A 23,979-nucleotide genomic window follows, 5' to 3' on the forward strand; every position below is an offset into this window, starting at 1 on the left:
TGATGCTTTAATCAGCCATCTCACCCCATTAGTTTGCTAAATGAGATAAAGGATAATATCTCAGTCAACCTCTTATAAATGCTCTAACAATGATTGTGGAACCTTTATATTATGTATCAAGTGGCAGCAGTATCTACATCCTTACTGATTATCCTGTCTAAATTTGTATATATTTACGCACAAAAATATTTTATCTCACACCTTGTTCTGGGTGGAATTAATGACGAAACCTTCTTTATATTTGTTTTGAAGTTGTTAGATTCATGTCGAGCCATACGAAATGAACTGATCTTTAAAAATTAATTTTTATGTGTATCTTTAGTGTATTAATTGTTGTGATTATCATGGTAAATGACCATATCATCTTGTAAAACATGATATCACCAATATTTATCCCACATATTTTATTGCAATTATAACTGCACTGATAAAGAAAAGGCCATCAGGCACCACATCTTCATTGTTTTTAGTTATCTGTAATGATATGGACGATTCCCAAGTTCATTAAATAAAAAAATACTTGCCAGAAGGCATTTTACAATTTCTGTTTGACTTTTGTTTGGGCCAGGCAATGGCCTTGTCTTCATTACACCTTCCTTGTTCCCAAATTCCTTGGGACTCCCCTTTTTTACCTGCCCCCTGCATCATCTTTATGTTATTGAATATGCTTCACTCTTCTATGTTAATTTTCTGACTCATAGTGAGTCATTATTTCCATTTGCCAGTAACACATGTTAATCCTTGGTTTGGTTTTTTATTTCTTTTATTCAGGAAGTTTAGGTCCTATGAGTTTGGCTTCACACCCTCAGTTTTACCAGGGGGTCCTCATGGGCTCCCAGGTGGTGATATGCATGGGCGACGTGGTCGTCATGATGCTTCACATCTTGGTGCAGGCCTCTCAGATGGCCCTCCTGTTGCGCAGAAGAAACACCACATGTTTGGCAGGAGATATTTCCAAGAGCAAGGTAAATACGTACTTGTGTTTCAATGGAGGGCCTGACTTATAATTTAACTGGACTTAATAACTCGATTACTTATAGACTAAATTTTATCTATATTATCTCTTTAAGTTGGTAGTATTGAAAGTTATTCCATGCATAGTGCCAAAAATGTGAGGCCTTGTCTCTTGTATTATTTTGTTTCCTTTACGGAATCGATTCCTGAAGTTTTGACAATTTGTACCCTAAAATTAGTTCTAGAAGCCTTCAAAAGTGGCACTGTACTGCTAAACCAGTTGGGGTTTAATACTTAAAACCTCCGCTGGACTATTTGAAACCCTTTGTGAGTCAGACCAAGCCTAGAGGTTTGTGTTGCCAACCCTTGGCTTAAACCATTGATGAGTGATACAAACCTTTTTTCAATGTCACATAGTGAGTAGCTGTAAGGTGTTAATTTTCATGCATTTGTTACCATCCATGTATCTGTTAGACTCTTGGGTTTACTGTTTGATTTGCATGATTCAACAGGTCCACAGCCTTCTTCACCAGAAACTGGTATCTCTGGTGGTCCACCAATGAGGTCAAATTCCCCAGCAGGAGGTGCTCTAGCTCCCCAGTCTTCTGGGAAGTATGCCTTTGGAGAGACTGCTGGTGCTGCTAGTCCTGATTTTCCATCTGGCGGTGCTGGTGCTCTCAATTCCCCATCGCACCCTGGCCTTCGCCATGCACGTGCACCAACCCATGGGGATCCAGGACATGGTCCTAGGCCAAGTGAGTCTCCTGCTTTCCATTGTCTACTATATTACTATTTTTGTGTGTAGTCTACTGATAATAAGTAGGTTTTGGATGGACTCTAAGCATTATCATGGTCTTCTAAAAAACTTGAGCACTGAACCCTTTGAGTTGCACCCAATCATCCTCCAGCTTCCTCTGCTTTCTATCTTCCTTCATTCCAACTGAAATGTCTGTTCTCTTCTTCCCATTACCCCACATGTCCACCCTTCAGTATTCCCTGTGTCCAAATTTTCTTTTTCCAAATATATAAAGCCTAAATGATATACGCTCATCCTCTTGCCTCAAAAAACCAAGTTCTTGAGAAGCTTGCACTGCTCAGCTCTCTGTCAAAATTATCACTAATCATTATTTTTGTATTTACTTAAAGTCTCTGCTGTCAATTCTCTCCTCTCTTAAATCCTGTTTTAGTGAATTGGCCTTGAAAAAGGAAAAAATTGGTGGCAAAAGCCAAATGGTTGTAAATTTTATGCAACTCAAAAATATTGCACTGGTTCTCTAAGCATCAGGAAGTAGAGGTATTTGAGGGCATAAGATTAATTGTTCTGCATTTATGCTTCATAAAAATTGTGTCATAAATGATATGTTTTCTACATTTTGGACCTAAAACTGTCTAAATTTTTTCTTGACAAATTTCAGGTATAATGTTCAATAATGAATATAGGGAAAAGCAAGTCAATCAACTGCCCACTTTAAGTAGTTGAAATTGTGATCATATTCACAGTCATACTTTTTTTTAAATCATTCCACTTCATGAGTGCAATATAAACTCCTCAAATGTGTGCAACCCAAAATGGCCCTTTGAGCAGCTTCACCTTAAAATCAGTTTTATTCCATATGTATGCTTTAGCAAATTATACACTGGTGTATGGTTTTATATATTGCCCTTTCCAGAAAAAAATAATAATTGCATCAATTACTTATCTTTGCTTTAAATTGATGTCATAATTGCTATTGCTAAATAGTCAAACTGCTCAAGTTCAAACTTTTATTAAAATAATGATAACTTGGAAAGTAAACGACTTATCAACCAAATAAATCCTTCAATTATGAATCGTTGTATAATTAAAAAAAATAAGCTAAAATACTAACTGAAGGGATAGCTCCAAAATACTTTGAAAAACAGCAATTTTTAACTATATACAACCAATAATTACTGTAAACTTATAACTAATGATTAATTGGTCTCCCTATTGAAATTGTTGGTCTTAGCATTCAGAATAACACAGTATTTAAACATTGACTCATGATCATGTTTTTATATTAGTAACGTAGTTGTTACATGGGTGGAGCATATTGTGGTTGAATGTTATGTTTTCAATTGTAAATTTTAGTGAACTGACCTGTATCACATCCTCTTGCTCTTTCTGCCCCTCTGCATTTCTACATAGATTAGGGAGGGGATGGGGTTTGTTGGTCGAAAAACTTATTTCTGAGTCCCACATGGTGCCCAGCTAGTGTGAAGATAAAATCCCCCTGCTTTACGAGGGCGGTTCAATAAGTAACCATGTTAGAAATGAAGAAACCATATTTTCAAAAACTTTTTTTATTTTTCAACATAGTACCCTTTTAGAAAGACAAACTTCTCCCAACGTTCCAGCCATTTTTTTAACCCCGCCAAAAAATAGGAATTGTCAAACTCTCCAAAATACGCCTGTCTCGGTGATAACTTCCTCGTTTGAGCTAAATATTTTTCCTGCAAGCCTTTTCTTCATGTTAGGGAATACAGAAAAGTCGCAGGGAGCCAGATCGGGTGAATACGGGGGGTGTGGCAGCAATTCATAACATAGTTCATGCAGTTCATGAAGTTGACAGCCGGATCAGCTTGTTGTCCACCGTGAGCAATCGCAGCACCCATCGGGCCGACAATTTTCTCATCGCCAACTTATCATGTAAAATATTAATTGCCATTCCGGTCGACACACCCACGGCCTCTGCTACTTCGCGCAATTTCATTCGTCGATCAGCGAGAATCATGGCGTTGACTTTTTGAATGATTTTCTCGGTAACCACGTCTGCCAGGCGTCCTGGTCACTCCTCATCCAAAACAGATGTTCGCCCACGTTTAAATTTGTTGAATTAATATCTAACTGCCATCATAGATGGCGATGTTTCCCCATAAACAGCATCCAACTTTGCTTCCATCTCCTCGCATTTCTTCCCATCCAAAAACAAAAAGCGAATTATTGAACTCTTTCTTCTCTCTCTCGCGAATTATTGCTCTCTTTCCTTCTTTGTGAAAATCACGAAACACGTCTTACTCGAATGGCTGCCAAATCCAAACTAACCTTTAAATCAGTCTGAAATTTGTTTCACCATCGTTTGATAGATGGCAGCACACGACAATAATATAAACTTCCCTCAGGAATGCCCTTTGTTGTCAACGGCTACTTATTGAACCGCCCTCGTACATGGGCTAGGACATAAATAGAACATGTACTGCAAAGTGGAAACAATTTGCCGTGTGATGTCATTATTCATGAGCGAACTTATTTTGTGACCTGTTGCAGTGCACAATGATACCGTGTTGATTCCTGGGATAAGAGATGGCACAACAATGCACAATCACTCCTACTCATTGCCACCTGAAGGGGCGTCAGCACCCAGGGGTCCACCCGCCAGAGACAAGATGTCCTCCCCAAGGCATAGGAGCCTAGAAGTGCTTGCCTCAGAGAGAGACATTGGGGCTTTGCATCACATGGACCATTCACCTGCAGGTAAGCATCTTCAGTGCTTTAGTATGGTTCTCTCTCTCTTTAATGGGTGCTTACTTATCCAGGTATAGTCTTTACTGATTCTTTCTTATCCACTTTACCCTTTCTATTTAAATATAATATAAAGAATAATATCAGTTTCATTTCTTTAAAGTTATACCTACATAATGAGTGGAGTAAAAATTATGTGGCATTTGGCTTACCTAAACGGAAATGTAATGGATAAACTTATTTACAATTAAAAAAAAAACAATAGCTGCACTGACTTAAAAAAGTAATTACATATTATGAGTGTATTAGGAAATACTGTTATTTTATCTGTACACCCAAGTTTTGGGTAATTAATTATGCTCTGATATGCTTTGAACCTCAACAATTGAATTGTCTGAATGTTTAATGCAAAAAGTATACTTAATGTATAAATTCATATCATTTTGAAAATTTTTCTTTCTTTAATTAAAAAAAACTGATATTCCAATTACCATCACTTACAGAGAGTACTCGCAGTTGTGTGGAGGAAGTAACTCCTCGCCGAAGGCATAATCAGCATCACCATTCCCACATGACCCAGCACCAATTGAGTCGGGATGAGAAAAGAGCTCGTGCCTTGGGTGTGCCCATTTGCGTCGCTGATATCATTAATCTGCCAATGGATGAGTTCAATGAGCGCCTTTCTAAGCATGACCTAACAGAGGCCCAACTTGGTCTCATCAGAGACATTCGACGCAGAGGAAAAAATAAGGTGAACAAATAATACAAAATATATTTCCCTTAAATTCATTCATTCTGCTGTGTTCCATCATTTTTAGTAATTCCCGATGCCTCGTACAGAATTTCAAAAACATTTCGATAAGTAGGGACACCTTTCCTCCTGCAGCCTTTTCTCTTTTCCTGATAATTTCAAATATATTTCCTCCAATTAATTTTCCCTCCTTTTTCTTATCCCTCTCTTATTTAGCTTCGCGATTCCTTGCTAAAAACCCATTTCTCAGAAGTCTCCAATATGAACTCACTCATCTTCCATAAGCCCCATCATTCTGAGCCAGGAGATGTTCCATTTTATTGTTTTGAACTTTTTCTTAACCCTTCTACATAGTGTCATGATCATAAGATGTTATGCCATTCTTCACAGCATATTAACATGCTCCAATAATTTTAGGTCAATCCACTTTTCAGAATTATGGCAACATTTTGGAAAAGCATAAGTGATAAGCCAGGTTGCTGTGTATCAATTGTCAAAGATTCAATTCTTGCACCATTCCGATATTAGCTCAAGTGCACATGGTAATTTTATAATTGACAAGCTTAGTGACACTTCGGAAAATGTTAAAATGATTCAATTAAATATAGAGGCATTGCTATGTGCCTAAAATATGGTTGTTGGTATCCTGATTAGAGGATTTTAGTCAAGAAATCCTTGGATGGAATTTTATTTTTGACCAAAGATAATATTTCAAGGGTTTTTTTTTAATTATTGATGAAATTATTTTTGTTAGAATTTCACTTTTTAATTCACTCAGTAAACAAATTTTGCAGAATCTTTGTCTCATTTTAATATTCTGTTTATTCGTTCAAAGGTTGCAGCACAAAATTGCCGCAAGAGGAAACTGGACCAGATACTTTCCCTGGCTGATGAAGTCCGTAGGATGCGAGACAGGAAGGACAAGCTGCTGAGAGATCGTGACACAATGCTAGAGCAGCATCGTCTAGCCAAGGAGAAGTTCTCTCGATTGTATCGACATGTTTTTCAGGTTGGTCCGATACCAATTTATATCATTGCTTCTCAACCGATGTGCCACTTTCCGTTGCCATATGCCATTAGGTGTGCCATGAGGACTTGAAGTGTGTCATGATAAAATAGAATGCTAAGTTTTGGATGGAATGATGATCTAGGCCATTGAGTGATTCCTATTTTGTCAATGATAATAATATATTTGGAAATACAGTGGAACCTCGTATAGCGAGCATCTTGCACAGTGAGTAATTTGCAAAACAAGCAAAAGAATTGGTCCCAAAAATGACTCGCTTAACGAGCAACCTTTCACATAATGAGTGATGAGGAGAGGGAATTCTCAGATTCATTGCTCAACTGCTACTGCAGTTTGTCTCTGGCACTCATTCTGCCGGCATCTTAGCATCGCTGGTGTTCACACGTTTTTCCAAACTTGTATTCAAACATATTATTGGAGATTTTTTTGTGCAAAGTTTAATGATATTTTTTAATAGTTTTAAAATTGAGCCGAAAGAAAAAATTTATTTATTTATTTATTCAGTATTAGTCCAAAAACAGCACATGTTGGCCTTTACATCGAACTATTAACAACGATAACAATGGTCACATTTACAAACACCCTAGCCCTAGATGGAGGGAAACTCACCCAGGCGGGAATCAAACCTGCAACCCTTGGAATGGCAGACGAGGACGTTACCCCGCCGCCACCGGGGTCGGCGAAGATTCATAAGAAGAAAGCCACTAGAGAATAAAAATAACAGCAAAAATTAAATGTAAAATCATTGAAAGTCGGGAACAAGGTGTGAGTGCTGCTGATCTAGTACGCTCATCAACAATTGCTCGACATCAATGATTGGCCTTTTCTTCAAGAACTGATGAGACTAAGGAGATAGATGCTTCAAATAGAGTGAGAAGAATATCAATGCAATGGCTATGTATTCTCAACGATGTTGAAAGGTTGCTTCTAATATGCGTAGACAAAAAATAATTGCAATGTGACACCATTAACAAGAATATAATATGTGAAAAGGAGAAAGTGATTTTCACCGACCTCATTGATAAGATATCAGGATCATCAATGGTGGAACAAGTATTTAAGGAGAGCTGTGCATGGCCATCTCGTGTTGCTATTTTGCACAAATGCAAACAGCGATTTGAAAATCAAAGCCCCGCTTGTATACCACTCGGAAACTCAACGAGTCTTCTGGAAGTTTAAAAGCCAAAGCAGCAGGCTAAATGTGATGTGGAGGTCACACGACACTTTTGCATCAGACCATGCATATGATGAATCTCTCTAATTAGGCAGTGGCGATGTGCACCATAAATTTATTTAACAATCATTCTTAGTTGCATTTTAACTAAATTTTGAACCGTCGGCAAAAAAAAATTTCTCTAGACAGCTTTCTAGTAAAAATGAATTAGGTACATATCATTTATTATTAACAGTTTATTTCGATTATTTTTAGCTTTTATGAATTCCCAGTTGCTTCATTCCACGAGAGAAGAAAAGTTGAACGTGATATACGATCCTAAACAATGTATTCATAATTTACTTTAAATTAACCTGGTGCATAATTTATTTTTTTGGCATGTAACGTATTATTGTATTTTACATTAATTTATATGCAAAAAGTTGTTTCACTGAATGCGTGTTTCACATGTATGATGGAGTTGGAGTTGAACTACATTTGATGTTTTGCTAGGGAAGTTACTGTTTTAAACTCTAGTTAAAAAGTTTGCCCTGATAAATAATTTCAGAATATCTTTAAGAGGGTTTCAACTTTAATTTGAACATTTCCAAAATATTTTAATGCACTGTGATGCCAGAAGGATCAGGAAGCATCTTTTTCATTAATTTAATTTCCTGACTTTAACTGTACTCCATGAATTCTCTCTTAAATAATTAATATTGGTCCATTTCATTGGATAATTTTTGGCCTGTGAAAAAAATCTTTGATATTTTATTAAACTCTGCATACAAATCTAGTACACAGCATATGAAAATATTATCTGTTTATTTTCCATTTTAATCTCTTAAACTAGAATTAAATAAGACCTCAATTTCAATAGAATACTGAAATTGGTCATAGATTATGGAAATGTAATAAATTATAATGTAAGTATATTAAACAAAACTACGGATTAAATCAATAAGTCCAAATCATTTATCATTCACCATAACCATCAGCCAGGTTTTTTATCCGTCAATCTTTATCAAATCAAATTTTTCTTTATTTTCACATAAAGCATATTGATTCTCATTTGAACTCTGTTGTTCAATTATTTATGCCCTGATTTCTCATGTATTAATTTGACCATGAAACCAAGATTTTGTCATAATTGTTGAGGCTATTGTCATCACAGACATTTTCCCATTCCGGCAGGCGCTGAGGGATCCGGAAGGCAGACCATACTCTCAGTTTGAGTACAGTCTGCAGCAATCAGCTGATGGCACTGTGCTCCTTGTACCGCGTGCCGGTGGTCCCCCTCCGGATGCTCAGGGAGGACACAGCCACAGTGATGGCCCTGGCACAAGTGGCGGTGGTGCGCCAGGCAGAAGTGGTGTGTGACATGGACTCCAAAGAAGACATGTCGCATATGTCAAGGGTACAAATACAGATATTCACGTGACAGTTGGTGGATGGGCTGAGCCTTGAAGAGAGTGGCCTTCATGCTTTTATTTGTCATCAATAACAATAACTCCTGACTTTTTACTAATAGCAATGAAAATATTTTTATTGATAACTTAAAAAAAGGAAGGGAATGGTGCCTGCAAAGGGGCCTGGTGTAAATAATTTTGAGATTCCGGAAAGTTAGTGGGAGATATTTGCGTTTGGTGTAAGGGTTCATTCATTGAGAATGGTGCACCATGTGTTTTTAAGTTACTGGCAGCAGAGCTGCTCTTCCAACAGTAAGTGTTGCATGTGGTGCTTCACATGTCATAGGTGAGTTGGAGAAAGGATCAGGACTTGAAAGCTTATATACAGCTAACTAATATTTTGTTTGACAAAAACAAGTGATTTCGCTGTGTACTGAATGAACTGTTTTAACAGAGTAGATATGCTTTTGGATAAATCATTTTGTGTATCTATGAATCTTCTCATTTGCACATTCTCTTCAATTCGTCATTTAAATCACTGTGTCCAAAATGTGGTGCATTGTTAGTTGGCTGTTTTGAGTCTTCACTGAGTCAGAACACTGGCAATATGGATAACAGAATTCATATGCACGTAGCATGATAAAATTCTTATGACCAAGATATGATGAGCTGAAAAGAAAAAAATGGTGTAAAATTACTTTTGAAAGTTAACTGTTGTACATAATTTTAATGGTTATCTTTTTCTTGCTTCCTGACTAAATGTGTGTACATCAAAATCTCATTTTAGTCAAGAGGAATCTTCATTTTTAAAATGTAATGACATTTGAACATATATTTATGCATATATGCGTGGGTATGCATCTACTGGCATATATATTGATGATTGTATATATATGCTTCAAATACATACACATGCATGTGTATGCAAGATATGTTTTTGTAAATTATGAACCGTCCCTGTGCTGTAGCTCAAGATTCTCAAGAGTGTGCAAGCAGCTGCAGAGGCATAGGTAAAAAATGAGCGAGGATTTTTTATGGAACACCTTTGCCCAGGTATATATGCCATGGATTATAATAGCCCGTAATCTTTTTTGTCAGTGGTACCGGTTGTGTTTGTATGTATGAGTGTGAGAATGTGTATATGTATATAAAAAATATATATATCCCATATGTCACTTACCACTTGCCTCGCTCACAACATGCCATAATGGGCTTAATAAAGCCAAGTGCTGCTTCTACCTCCACAATAACATTTCAGGAAGAAGGCCATAAACTTGTCTTGAAAAAAAACTATTGTTTGTCTTGGCATGGTACCTGTTGTATTATACTGCATTATTTGGTGTGATAAGTATCTGTCATTGTGATGGATTATTACTAGCATGTTTGCTCTGAAGATATTCAGTGTCCTATTATCAAAATTTTGAAGGAAGTATGAGCAATCGTATTGAATAAATATGCAGGTGAGAGTGGAATAAAGAGATATGAAAGACTAAGAAGAATGAAAAGTTAAAAAAAGAATAAGTAATCACAATTGATTTTCCCATGAAAGCAACATGATAGTAATAAACATTGCAGAGAGAAGCAGACAACCTGTCTTCAGAATGCTACCTTGGTTTGGGATAATTTTATTATGGCAAATATTTTTAATGAAAACTTGTATTGGTGGTATTCTTAATGGAATGTGGGTAAATGTTGAGAAAATTTACCCTCTTATTTCCTTAGTTAATGAGCAGGAATAATATATAAATATCTATAAATGAACCTTTTATGCTTCTTCCACTTATGGTGTTAACATCATAATGGGTGTCCACAGTCTAAACTTTATGGAACAAAGGTAATAACCCTTTGGAGTAAAGTTTGTTTTATTGCCTTTTAGAGTTGATTGCTTGTAATTTGTCCCAGTAAATCTACTGTTCCCTCAAATGTTTGTGATTCAATTGCTTATTTGTCCTGTGAACATCCACAATCCACATATGAAATTTTGATATATCCTTGAGGCTTGTCTTTGTCCCATACTGTGGGCATTCCTAGGCGGCATGGAACCGTGGCATCAGTTGCATCCCTCTCCATGTGGTGAAATTCCCTGATCCCAAGGTCAGACCGCTGTGCTTCAATAAAGTGGCAATGGCAGAATGACAAAGTTAAGTTACAGGAACATTCCTTTGGAATTCTGCCAAATCATACAGATTTACCATCAGTGATTATTTTTAGATTTTTACAGAATTCAAAATGTGCCGATCTGTGTGGATGGAGGCCTCAGGTGTTAATTTGCCTCAAACATTGTGATAAAGAAATTATATTTTTGTTAATCATACATGTTTGCCAAAAGAAATATTTCATACTTGATTTGTAATTGATTAGTTCAATAAATGTGAATAGGAACATTTGTTTTATTATTATTGGGTAATAATTTCCATGTGAGCTTGGAATAGCAAATGGTAAGTAAAAGTTTGAGGATGATTAATTTTTGCAAAATGTATTCCTATAAGGATTGTCATGTTTGAGTGATTACCACTGCAGACAATTCTTTTGCGTGGCACCTTAATTTTGGAACTTATTTTTTTTTTTGGAATTTGTTTTTCACGTGAGTTCCCCACCAAAATAAAAATGAAAACATTAATTTACAGTATTCGATGGTTTCTGGCTCAACTTTGTGGTCCATGTCATCCTGTGCTGTAAGCTTTGTTGGTTACCATGTTACCACTACGTATCCCAATTTCTCTTTAGTACAAACAAACATAATTAATGCAATATTTTTTACTTGCCTGGCGAGCAATTTTGCAGATGTGAGCGATAAATAAAAATGCATATAATAATTGACATATGCAAATTTAATTCCAATTGCATTGGTCCATTTAGAATAGAAAATGTATATTTCTTCAGTACAAAAGCTTCTGATTTGCAGTGAACAACAAGATTTCTCATGGGAGTTTTCCTCTGTGCAGGGAGTATGTTATCCAGAGGAAGGTTAATAATCTTAGGCCCAATGGAAGTTTAGATTGAAGAGGTATTCATGGGACATGCAAGTCAATTTGATGCAGGTACCATGACTAGGTCCGAAATGATGGAATGCCTACTCTAAAGCAACTTCTTACGCATGGTAGAGTTGATATAATGTATCCCTATGCTGGAGGTAAATTATTCATTTCTTTTAAATAAGGTAAGATTGGAAGTTCTATGGGTTTCATGAGCAATCAGCTGGACAGCCTTCTTTTGTATATATTAAAAATATCTTTACAGCTTGTGGTGTTGTACACCAGATAAGTATATTTGCTATCATGGCAAGGACGTAACCACATTGACACACTGTTTTCTGTTAAAGCAGTCAAGTTTTACAAATGTTGGGCTCGAGGTTGAAAGAGTGAGCATGCCCTGACTGAGGTGCTCTAGTCCCCTGTCTGCATGTAGAAGGCTGTTTAAACATGGGTTGAAACAATGGACCAAAAGGCCCATCTGCCTGGGGCTCCTATTGAAGACCCCCCCAACCCAGCATCTATCAATATGTAAACATGAAGTAAAGTAAAAATGAATGAAATAAACTGTAATATGCAAGCATTAGGATGTCTGTAGGCACTGTGTCTCCAGTCAGGATATATAATGGTTCTGATAAGTTAACTGAAAGAATTCGGCTAAGAGAAGATTTTGGGGATATGCACCTCCGAATTGGTAATCAATATTATTATTTGGTAGGCACATTTCTGATGGACACAGCCTGTACACTCTTAAGTTTCTTAACCTCGCCTCATTTCTTCCTTTTCTAATTCATTATATGCTACAAATGAGAGGGTTCTGTGAAGTTTTTTTGATCAAGAGTTGTGCACTTTACAGGTGTCCAAAATTGACAGCTTAATCTTTAATTTCCTTGAGGAATTTATCGAGAACTATTAAATAATAACACGATATTTTTATTTGCCAAGTAATGATATCTTGTGTGCCTGGAATTTATTTTAAGTTGTCTATTTAATATTTTTAATATTATCCAATTTTTCTGCAAAAATGGCCCATCTTTTTAGCATTAAAACTTCACAGCTATTATGCACAAGAGTGTATGGGTGAATACACACAAGCATGCTTCTGGAGCATCATTGAAATAATCACATGCAACAGAACAGAAAAAATCACAAGCAACAATGAAAAGAATTCACTGTGCACGTATGACCATAACCATAGGAAATGTGATAAGATTTATTTTTGGTCTCATGGTACTGAAATTAGAGCTTCATAGAGTACATATGACCATCTCAAATTCTGAATCTTACTTCTTCAAAAATAGATCATCAAGCTTTCATTATGTAAATGAGTCCTGTGAAATTTGTAGTTTCAGTTACTTATGTTATCTATGCCTGAACTCAATGGTCTGAGTGTGCACCTCATTGTCTAAAAATTAGTCACAATGACTTAGCATGAGTCTTGAATCTGGCCATGCCATGCTCCTATGTCCTGTAAAAATAAGTTTGTGTAGGCAATCAAATGATGCACCAATTCTAGATTTTAATACTGCTACCATCATCTCGGGATAAGTCAAAGTCATCGGCCAAATCACCCTTTTTGATATAACTAAAGCTGGTGTAATAATTTACATAAACCCTCAAAGTATCAAAAGTCTTTCACTGCAGGGGATTCAATTGCCTGAGACCGCTAGAAATAAATTAGATTGGCATTCTACAGTCTGTCTTGCTTTTGCTGGAGACACACACTATACATATATCAGTACAATGAAGCATTTCTTTGCCTCTCCTAACAAAATATGTACAACCTAACATCCAGCACTACAATTAGCCCCTCTTCAACTGTGTGTACTTCCTTCATCCCATCCATCATCCCTATCCTATTCCTGCCACTTCCTTCCTTGCATGACATTCTTCAACATCCCATTGTCAATTAATATGCTTTGCATCCATTTTTCCTATCTCCTTAGAATTTCACTTAGCAATCCCCTCTCATTCCCCACCATTCCTAGCACTTCCTCATTTGTTTTCCTTTCTGTTCACTTCACCTTTTCTATCTTCACCACACCCACATTTCAAAAGCCTCTAATCTATGCCTATCACCTTGCTTCAATGACCATGTTTTTGGGTTGTGTAAAACCATGCTCCATGTCAAAGGTTTTACTAGCCTTTTCTTGACATCCTGATTCAACGTCCGTGTTATCAATGCCCTCCTCTTGGTGAAATGATGAACTCCTAATTTAATATGTAACAGCTTTTTGCTTTCTCCAAAATGGCATATACTTTTCTTGTTTACATTGATTCTCATTCCATTGAACTGACTTACTAATGTGCTCAGAAATGCTTGTAACTTTTTGGCTGTATGGCAAACTAAAGCTTGATCATCCTCCAACCTATCTGATTTTGTAAAATCTTTACCGACTTTCATTCCTATCTCTTCTGCCAGCTTATGTTGTTCCATAACATATGTTGTTTTGGAAATATTCTTCTAGCAAGATGATGTTTTAATAATTAGTAGAATCAGCTAAACGTCGTTCTCTAGTCTTGAGTCTCTCATCTCTTGGTGCTTAAGTCTTATGAATGGTTCAAATCCTGAAAATTGCCTTCGGTTGACTGATGGGTTTGAACATTGTATGAGCTTATATCTCTAGTGCCGAAACAAAGCCATTCTCTACTGAGACTTAAGATTCGAGACTTCATTCCCGCAGTTGTGAAATAACGCGTTTTGGGACAAAGTAGTCGAGACTAAACCCCATTCTAGAACAGGCTTAACACCTTCAAATTTAGCGCAAATATTCATAGAATGAATATTTGTCCCTGCTTCATAATGTAAAATTTCCTTAATTATAATTTTTCTGCAGTACTTTTGCATTTTTCCTAAAAAAATTAAACGCATTGGCACTTCGATTAACGAAATAATGACAATATGTTTCAAAAATTCACGCGTATTCTGGTGGAACGCCATTGGTCGAATATTCGCTCGATTCATGCGTCGAGTCCGTCTGAGGTGGTCTGCGCAGCAAACCCAAACACCCCGACTCTTGAAATAAGCAAGGTGGTGACATGTTAGCTCTCAACGTTTTCATAATTTGAATACGAAGTCTCATCTGCTACAATTTTGCGATAGAGATATATATTTTGTAGCTGATATGGAAGAATTGAAACCGCAGTCAGCATTTGTAAGTGTTAAGAATGGGCAAATGAAAATAGTATCAAATGGTACAAGCCCCTCCCCAGAAACACATCACTCGGAAAACGGAGTGACTTCTAAGGTATTTAATTCATGCATTCATTGCTGAGAATTTTCATGAGAAACCGTAGAAGTGTCAGATGTTGGAAAGTTATTTTTAAGCGAAGAAGTGACGTACGTGATCGCATATGCCTTGTAGTATTTCTCATCTCCTACTTTTGGTTGTATATATTTTATAATAAATGTATTTATGCTTCAACTCATTGTTTATATTGTCTATTAAACTAGAGTAATTCGGAAGCCAAAATAGATGATGACTGCAAGCAATCCCTTAATGATGATTTGTCCGCCGACGAGCTTGAGAAACAAGCAGATCAAACTGGTACAGGAAGGCGACATTCTGGTAGACGTCGTCGTAGACGTGGTTCAGCTCCAGGGCGAGGAATCGGAATCACGGATGGGCCAGTATCTGGAGCTGAAGATGCAGGTAGACAATATCTAACGCTTACTGGTACAGTTCGACGTGGTAGAAGAGAATCGGGAAAGGATGATAATGGGTAAGAGGCATTTGTGGGGCTTTAAACTATTTTATGTAATTTCAAGCTAATCGTAACGTTCATATGCATGCACCGCCTCATCTGGCCTCAACCTGTAGAAATTGCTGATTTTTTTTGTTTGTTTGTGTTGATGGGAGTTGTCAGTTCACCCTCCCGTTTATAGTTTTCTCTTCTTCTGCAATGATAAGTGTGATAATATTGCCATGTATTCTCGAGGCTGACCACTTAATAGTTGTTGAGGAGTTGTGGACGATGAAACCGGGTTACTATATGTTCATGACCTTTCATACAATTCAATTTACCCCTTTCACCAGAAAGAGATGAAGTTACCATAGGATTTTGTGAGCAGCCAAGGAAGTATTCTGGCAAAACTGTCACATTTTGGCAAAGTGATGATGTTTAGGTTACCTCAGTTGTAACTTATATCTGCGCTCTTTTAAAATGAGGTTTTGGATATAATTTGGTAATTTTTCACCATTAACCCTATTAACACATTACCATTGTGGATGAATATTCACCACCAGATGACTTTGCTGTATTTATTTTAAGTACTTACAAACATTATTATTAGGTAAATATAACAATGCATATAATAATGTCTTACATGTGCTTTTAGCAGCATCAACAAACTGAAATCAGTCAGTGGACATTCATATTTGCCCATAAAATCCAATATCAATTCCTAGATTATGGCTTCAAATAATATTTAGCGTTTTAAGGTTCATGTGAAAGGGACAAATAAAAAGGAGAAGAAAAATTTTATTAGGATCTTCAATTTTTATGTAAATAGATTGCATACCCTAATAATTATATCTACTGCTATTGGTACATTCCTGAATAATTCATAGAAATCGCTTGCGCAAGCTTTATTACATGGACTATAACAATCAATATGTTGTTCCTTAAAATGAGGTAGTATACTTTCATGCCTTTATAGGCCACAAAAGGGGCCTTTGTTCCCAAACATTTCCTTTATTGAGGTTCAAGTGTGCTTATGATGACATGATTAATTCCCATGTAGGCCCTCCAACACTCTTTAAATGCTCTACCCTTTAATATCCATTTTTTATGTAGATCTTGGCATAAGTAATTCTTACGTTGGCCCTTTAACTCTCTTTAAATGTTCTGCTCTTCAATACCAATTTTTTGTGTAGACCTTTACTTCTCTGCTTAGAGGTAATTTCATTTTACTTTCTCTTATTTTCAATACAATCTTTGTGATTGTTTCCTTTTAATTTCTTTGGCATAACGTTGATTTTCTTTTGGTTTTGCTTCATTTTGTCCTCCATAATTGCATGATAGTTGATAAAACTGGCACGTGCATGCCACGTGGCATGAAGGGAGGCAAGATGAAGAGTGTGGTGGTGGCTGGTGTATGCTGATAGAGAGGCCCCTACCTCATAGGGGATCGCCTGCTCTCGTGAGAGTGGACGTCTCGAGGGAAGAGCTGGAGATGCTGGAGGCCGCCGCTGGGGGGACCGGTGGGAGCAGGGGGAGGGAAGGTGCCAATGGTGCTTGGTGCGGGCTTCGCCACGGACCACACATCTTTCTCTTCACACTTATATTCGCCCCTGTGGCCTTCCTCTCCTCTGCCGCTGCATCATTTCATGCAGGGACCATCACATGGAATGGCCTTCTGAATGGTGTCTCTTCGGCCAGGAAGGTTAATGTTCATTATTTAAATGGTCATGCAATATAAACCTGTTATTGAAAGCAGAATTTGCCCTTGAGGTGAAGCTAGGCTTAACATTCAAATGGTTAAAAGTTAATGCATGTAGACTTGGTAACCAAAATAATTCTGAATTCCTGTTCATTCAATGTACATATTTTTCACCAAGTCTCCTTGTTACTCATCTCTAAATTTCTAAGACTCTTCTGGAGTTAGATGATGGAAAATATTTCTAAGTCACAATCACACTCCAGAAATAAAGACTAATATCTTACTTATGCTGTATGTATCATGTGTTTATTTCGGTTGTCGAGACGTATGTTAATAAAATAAAATGAAAACTCCTATGGCCGTAATAAGTGCTAATAGAAAATAAGTATAATACTTATTACAGCGATGGAAGTTTTCATTTTATTTCATCAATTTACAAGGCCGTAGAGCTTGTTCTTAGCTTTTTCCGACTTAAGTGCAAAATATAGAAAATTCCACATTTTACGTATAAAATGCTTACCTGCATGTCTAGGTTGTGATCATTGAGATCTATATACTTAAGGTAAATTGCCATAGTTAACTTTGTGAGTGTGTTGAACATGGGAGGTAGTTATTCGATCTCCTTAGCTTAAACTACAACTGTGGTAAATGTTATTTCAAGCATGATCTGATATGATCATTTTATGATAAATATAGAGGAAACTATTATTTAAATTCATGTGTAACCTCCATAAAATGCAGAATAACCAGTAGTGTTTTGTGTTAGTGTCAGGCAAGACAGTGGTGCTATCGAAATAAACCACTGAAAAAAGTGATCATTGTATTTATTCAATTAATTCCTTTATTGCAACTTTGATTTCAGAGTGAATCGAGGGAGTTGTCGCAGAGGAGTCAAGGTGGGAGGTGCTATTTGGTGCTGCTGGCTCCTCTCCTGGTTCTTTCATATCCCTTCATGATAGTCCTGCTCTCCTTGGGACTTGGCCTATATGGAGCATTCCATCAGGTATCAAGCATACTTTTTCTTTGGATCAACTCTCTTAGTGCCACACGATGATTTACTATCATTTGCTACTTAAGCTCAAAGTGCCAATGACAGTATTTTGTTGTATGCCGAAACAATGAATTTATACTAAAATAATACAAATGTTTTCTGTATAACCTAGCAAAACCATCTTGTTTATCACATTGCTCTATGATATTGATGGGTTAGATATTGCTTGTCAATCAAAAATTCTTAAATTTTGATAGTATTTTCAGATTGTTACCATGTGAGCCCTTAAAGCATAAAACTTATGGTGCATTCAAGCCAGTTATTACTTGCCTTGCATCACTTGCCTCTATCATTTTATTTTGATGCATATGCATTGTATTTTGTACATGTGACTTATGTTTCTAATTTCGGTAAGTGCTAAGAAAATAACATTATTTGCATGTATATCTACTGAGGCACAGAGGCAAAGCCTTTCACTGTGTACCAATACAAGATCATCTTTCAAAGTACCTCTTTGACTGATGTACTTAGAAAGAATAATGAAGAACTTCCCAGCAAATCCCCTGTTACATTTTAGTAAACACACACTAATGCTTGCATTACCTTTCAAGACACCACATTTCCCAAAAATTGGCAACTTTCCACAGCATGATATGCAAGTTCATCTAAATCTACATAAAACCCCACAAGCTGCCACGAGGGCGTGTGGCGGTGGGTGTTAGGTCACCAACCATAAAAAGGAACAATACCACATGCAAAACAACATCATGGAAAATTACACCCACAGCAGCGCACACACTCCTGCAAAAATCCCTTCATCCAACACTCATGCAAACACATACGGCAAACCAACAAAAAACTGCACCCCAGGATGCAGCACGAAAGCCATCCAACTGGAATGGTGAAAAGGCTGTACAGAAATGGGAAAGATCTATCAGGAAGTAAAAAGGGAAAATCAATGGAAAAAATCAAAGATAAGTCAGGAAAAATATTTTTTGAACCAGAGAAGATCCTAGGGGGTTGGAAGGAATATATAGAATAACCGTATGGTAAAGATTAGGAGAGCAAGCTTACACATACAAGGAGAAAATGATGTAGATGAGGATAGCTTTTGTCGAGGCTTACTTGACAGTGAGATAGAAAGGGCATTCAGGGAAATGAAATCAAATAAAACCTTTGGGTATTCAACATTCCCATGAAGTTTGGGAAAAGGTGGGAGGATGAGTTTATATGGACTAATTTGTGGAATGTATGAGGAAGGAATCTGGCCGGAAGACTGTGAAATCAGTGTTCGTTCCTACTCCAAAAAACGTTAAGGCTGCAATATATGAGGACTAAAGAACAAGAAGTTTGATTTCCTGTGCAGCTATAGTGGTTCTTGGGATCATCAACAAAATGATAGAGAGCAAGGTAAATGATTATGTAGGGGAGGATAAATTTGGGTTCAGGAGGGTAAGAGGCATACATGATGCCATTGCAATAATGTTGTCAGTAATAGAGAGGAACATAAAATACAATCAGTTTGTATTTTCCTGTTTCGTAGATTTTGAGAAGGCACTCAATAATGTAAAGTAATAAGAATTAATGAATGCATTACAGGAGATGAAGTAGATTGTAAGGATGGGCGATTTAGGCAATATATCTGGAACCTGTGCATGTCTCTGTCAAGTTGCATGTGGTGGATGGAGAGTTGGAATTGGCAGTGCTTGACAGGGTGCCCTGTATCAACCAGGCTTTTCAACATATACATGAAGGGAATGGTGAAACAACATGGGAAGAACTGGGGATAGGAATTACATTCAGTGGGGAATTCCTAAAATCGGTTAGGTTTGCAGATGACCAAGCTTTAGTTTGCTTGTCATCCAAGGGATTACAATCATTATTGAGTGCATTTGAAAATCAGTATAAAAGGTATGGGATTAAAACCAACTTAAATGAACAAAGGTTACAATTTTGTTGAGAAAGCTGAAGGCCAAGTAAACTTTGAAGTAGGAGTTCATAACCTAGAGCATGTGGAACTGTTTACCTATCTTGGGGGTTTTTTGTAACAAGAACATAGTATTAAGGAAATAAGAAGAGGAGTTTTACCAGGTGAAGAAGCTTCCACTTGTAGGAGGGATTTGATGTCAGGGATTAGGTTAGGATGTTTTGAAAAGAAAAGTGAAATTTAGGTATGGAGCATGGTGTTGTACTGCTGAGAAACATGGTCATTGAAGCAAGATGATAAGTCAACATCTGAGGTGTTTGTGGTGTGAGTGTTGAGAAGGGTGGGAAAGGTAAAATGGACTGAAAATCAAACAAAGTATCATTTTCATGGATAGGGAATCCTACATTCATATTTATTCACCTTCAAGTCTCATGTTATATATGATTGATAATATCCCTCAAAAACATTCACAGCTTAATATTCATAGATTATTATTTATAAGAGATTCAGTGTGTACCAGATTAAAATATTCCTCAGGGATAATCTCTGTTGTCATTTCAAGTGAATGTCAGTGACAAACCTAGTGGATGAATCAGTTTGCGCAAGTTTTCAAACTCTTACACATTTTATCATAACTATTATTTGACTCTGGTAGCACCTAATGAAATAAGTATTTGTCACAGGTGTGAGAGTAAACGAATAAACAACAATTACATCATCATAAACAATTAACCGCATTAAACAAGCAATTTTAAATTTCTCCTCTTATTAGATTCTGTGCTAAATGGCATTGCATTTGGTCATAGAGCTGTAAGTGTTACTTTTCAGTACTCCATAGCTAGCATGAGAATTTGAAGCAATGATATCATCACCAGGTGTCCTCCTATTCTCTACACTCCCTGATTTTGAAATTAAAGAGCTTTACATAAACTATTTCAAATGTATTGCAAAATGTATTTGAGTTGGCTCACAAATATTTTTCAAGAATGTAAATTGAGAAATACATATATTTGTAAAATCATACATATTGATACAATGTGACCAGCATCTTGAAATATTTGCTGGGCATTATGCACCTTCAATTTATATAAAATTAATGAAAAATGTAAATAACTAGTCAATTTATTAAAATATATTAAAAAATACTCATGGCACTTCTGGGTGTACGCATAAAATTGTCTTTAGCACTAAAAGTGTTAAATCAAACTACATTAAATTTTCTATTTTTAGGAATATTTATATTAGAATATGAATTTTTAGTATTGGCACTTTAAGCGTGGCTTCCTTCTCCCAATTATACTTTTTCGTCAAACTTTTATGTTCTGTTAATTTACGCCCGTCTTGGGAAGTGAGGTTTTTGAAAGCATCTGTTATTTCACTGGGTTTATATGCGCTCCTGTTTGTTTGACTTGTGTTATTGCCTTTCTAAGGATCATACTTCCTGATTGTGTTTAAACATAGAGATTTTATGTCCATTTGTGGCAATGAAGCATTTGTTATGTCTCACAAGTAACCTAGTTGGACTCATCCCAGGTTTTGAAAGATCTACTAAATCCCAGGTTAGTGTGGGCAATGTGCGGATAAAATTCTTTAAGTTCTAAGGTGTGATAATTTTTCTGGCGAATTATTCCCTCCAGAAAGTTCAAGCTTCTGCTATATCCCAATCTCCCTGTAGATATAGACATTTTTAACAATGACGATGCCATGCTTCCATGGCAGCTAAGAATGCTTCTCCAGAGGTCCCTTTTTCCCATTGAAAAATGTGTAACCATGGAGTGTATCCTTCATCATTGGAGAAAGCCAAAAAATTGATAGAGACAAGGTTGGAAGATTAGGGAGCATGAGACACCACTTCAACTTTGTTGTTCCCAAGAAACTTCTGTGTTAATGAGGAGAAGTCTTCCGGTTGTTTACCTTGTAATGCTGGTAGGAGCTTTGTCCTTCAAACATGTTAGAAGGTTGCATTCATCGCCACAGCACCCTTTGGAACCCCACAGTGAGTGAGGATTATGTCTTTGCTGTCTCCAAATATGGCCACCATTATTTCTTCAACACTGGAGATGACTCAAAATTTCTTTGGTGGCTGAGTCTATGTGCTTTCATTGTGTGATTTGCTATTTTTTTACAATTTTTTAATGGCATTATTGTCTTAAATCATTGTTGCAATTGATAAAAGAAGTACAAATCATGACATCTTGGATCAACATCACATAAGAAATTGTTGCCTGCACAGGGAGTAATGTGTTCATCAGTCAGCATTCAGGACACTGTGAAGAAATTCTTCTACATTTTCAGGTTTTCATGAAGGATGGACTGTTCAGATCACACAAATGTCAATTCTAGAGGCATAATCATTCACACCCAATTGGTGATCCTCTATGACAACTTGCTCCACTTGAACAGCCATGTTTTTGTTTCAGCTGGTCTCTGGCCGAGGCTTCTTGGATTCATTGTCTCACGGTTTTCAGTCTTCTTTCAATTGTCGCACCCGCAAATGTATACTTTTCACACTCATGGCACCATCAACGTATGTCTCACCGAATTAACAATGAATTTTGATGGTTGTTAAACCTCTCAAGTGGACAAAATGAATGATCCCATGCAGTTTCTATGCTTGTCTATTTTACTAAGTACTGAGAATGCCTCTCACTCTGACGGCTGCTTTACAAACTCTTAGCTCTGTGTGGTCCATCTTTTGAGCAGTATGTAGCATGTATATGAAATAATAACTTCAGAGACTCAAGAGATTATTTTGGCAGTGCTATTTGTTGAATAATACATGGTCAACATGATAGAATGTTATTTTATGTAAGAACTAACCACATAGATGTTCATCCAGATGTTTCTGTGGCGTGAATTGTATGAGATTTACATGTGTTACATGTTTCCACTACATTTGTTGGCTTGAATAGACGCAGCCGGAATTTGGTCTTGGTAGCAGTACCAAGGAATGTGGTGGAAACTTGAGAAATATGCTGGGCTAATGTCTCAAGCATGATTATTAAAAGTTAAATCAAATGAAAGTTCTAATTTACAATCTGGCTGTTGTAATTCCAAGAAAACATTCCCTTCACTTTTTTGGCAGATGACTTGTTCTTTGGCATGTTGGCGCTCAGCCATTTCTGATCCTGAAAAGGGTTTCTATGCTTGGCTCTGCTCACGACTTGGTGTTCCCGAGTGTGCACCATACACAGTTGTGGTCATCACTGCAGTTGTTGGAGCTCCAGAGGGGACTGCTGAGAGCAGTGTTCCGGAATGTATGGCTTAGATGCCACTTTGCCATGAGCTGATCACATATGTGCCCTTCTTGTTGAGGTGTGCAAGTTTTGTTTTGATATTTGGCTTTGATTTTAAAGCTCTGATGATAAAAATTCATTTTTCATAGGAAAATGATGTAAAATGTGATGATATATTAAGAAAGAGCATGGCATACTGTTGTGTTGTGTACATTTGGTCGCAAGTAAACTGACGTGTTTAGGGAAAGAAAATCAGAAAAATCATAAATCAAAACTAACGTTCAACTCTTGTGCACCAGATGGGACTTTGAATGTTGTTTGCTTGTTGCCTGGTGTTATTTTGGTTGTGATAAACTGATTCCAAAATGTACTGATCTCAGATTTACTTTTTATGAATCTTTACTAAATGTTTTTTTATATTTTTGTGATACCATAACTTAAATAAGTTTTTATTATGATCTCTTTCCCCTACCTATTTTCTAATCTGATGTCCTCAGCTTAATTCATAATATTTAAATATCTATTTTAATCATTAAATATCTTGAAAACATTGATTGGGATTGTGCACAGTCTATGTACAAAGAAAGTAATATCAGTTAAAATTCAAGTATACTGACAAGTTCATAATACCTACTCTCAAGAAAATCTATTCCAGAAAGCAGCTAGAGAACTCATTTTTTGAGTTATCTGAATAT

At 36.7% G+C, this 23,979-nt stretch overlaps 2 protein-coding genes across 2 annotated transcripts in view; both read left to right on the forward strand.

Moving 5' to 3' along the window:
• The window catches only part of cnc (NFE2 like bZIP transcription factor cap-n-collar), a 375,514-nt gene extending 364,353 nt beyond the window's left edge, over positions 1-11,161 (forward strand). The window contains exons 11-16 of the mRNA XM_071595847.1: positions 772-965; positions 1,467-1,709; positions 4,241-4,447; positions 4,939-5,186; positions 6,022-6,195; positions 8,561-11,161. Of these exons, the coding sequence (XP_071451948.1) occupies positions 772-965; positions 1,467-1,709; positions 4,241-4,447; positions 4,939-5,186; positions 6,022-6,195; positions 8,561-8,746 (1,252 nt within the window). The 3' untranslated portion in view covers positions 8,747-11,161. The remainder of the gene's footprint in view (positions 1-771; positions 966-1,466; positions 1,710-4,240; positions 4,448-4,938; positions 5,187-6,021; positions 6,196-8,560) is intronic.
• Positions 11,162-16,845: 5,684 nt separating this feature from the next.
• Positions 16,846-23,607, forward strand: LOC139696540 (transmembrane protein 169). The gene is made up of 3 exons (XM_071595343.1): positions 16,846-17,133; positions 17,993-18,133; positions 23,134-23,607. Exons 1-3 carry the CDS (start codon positions 16,846-16,848, stop codon positions 23,314-23,316), a joined length of 612 nt encoding a protein of 203 aa, XP_071451444.1. The 3' UTR covers positions 23,317-23,607.
• The last annotated feature ends 372 nt before the right edge of the window (positions 23,608-23,979 follow it).

This window comes from Hetaerina americana, unplaced genomic scaffold, assembly GCF_022747635.1.
Source record: "Hetaerina americana unplaced genomic scaffold, ioHetAmer1.1.p SCAF_7, whole genome shotgun sequence".
NCBI lineage: Eukaryota > Metazoa > Arthropoda > Insecta > Odonata > Calopterygidae > Hetaerina > Hetaerina americana.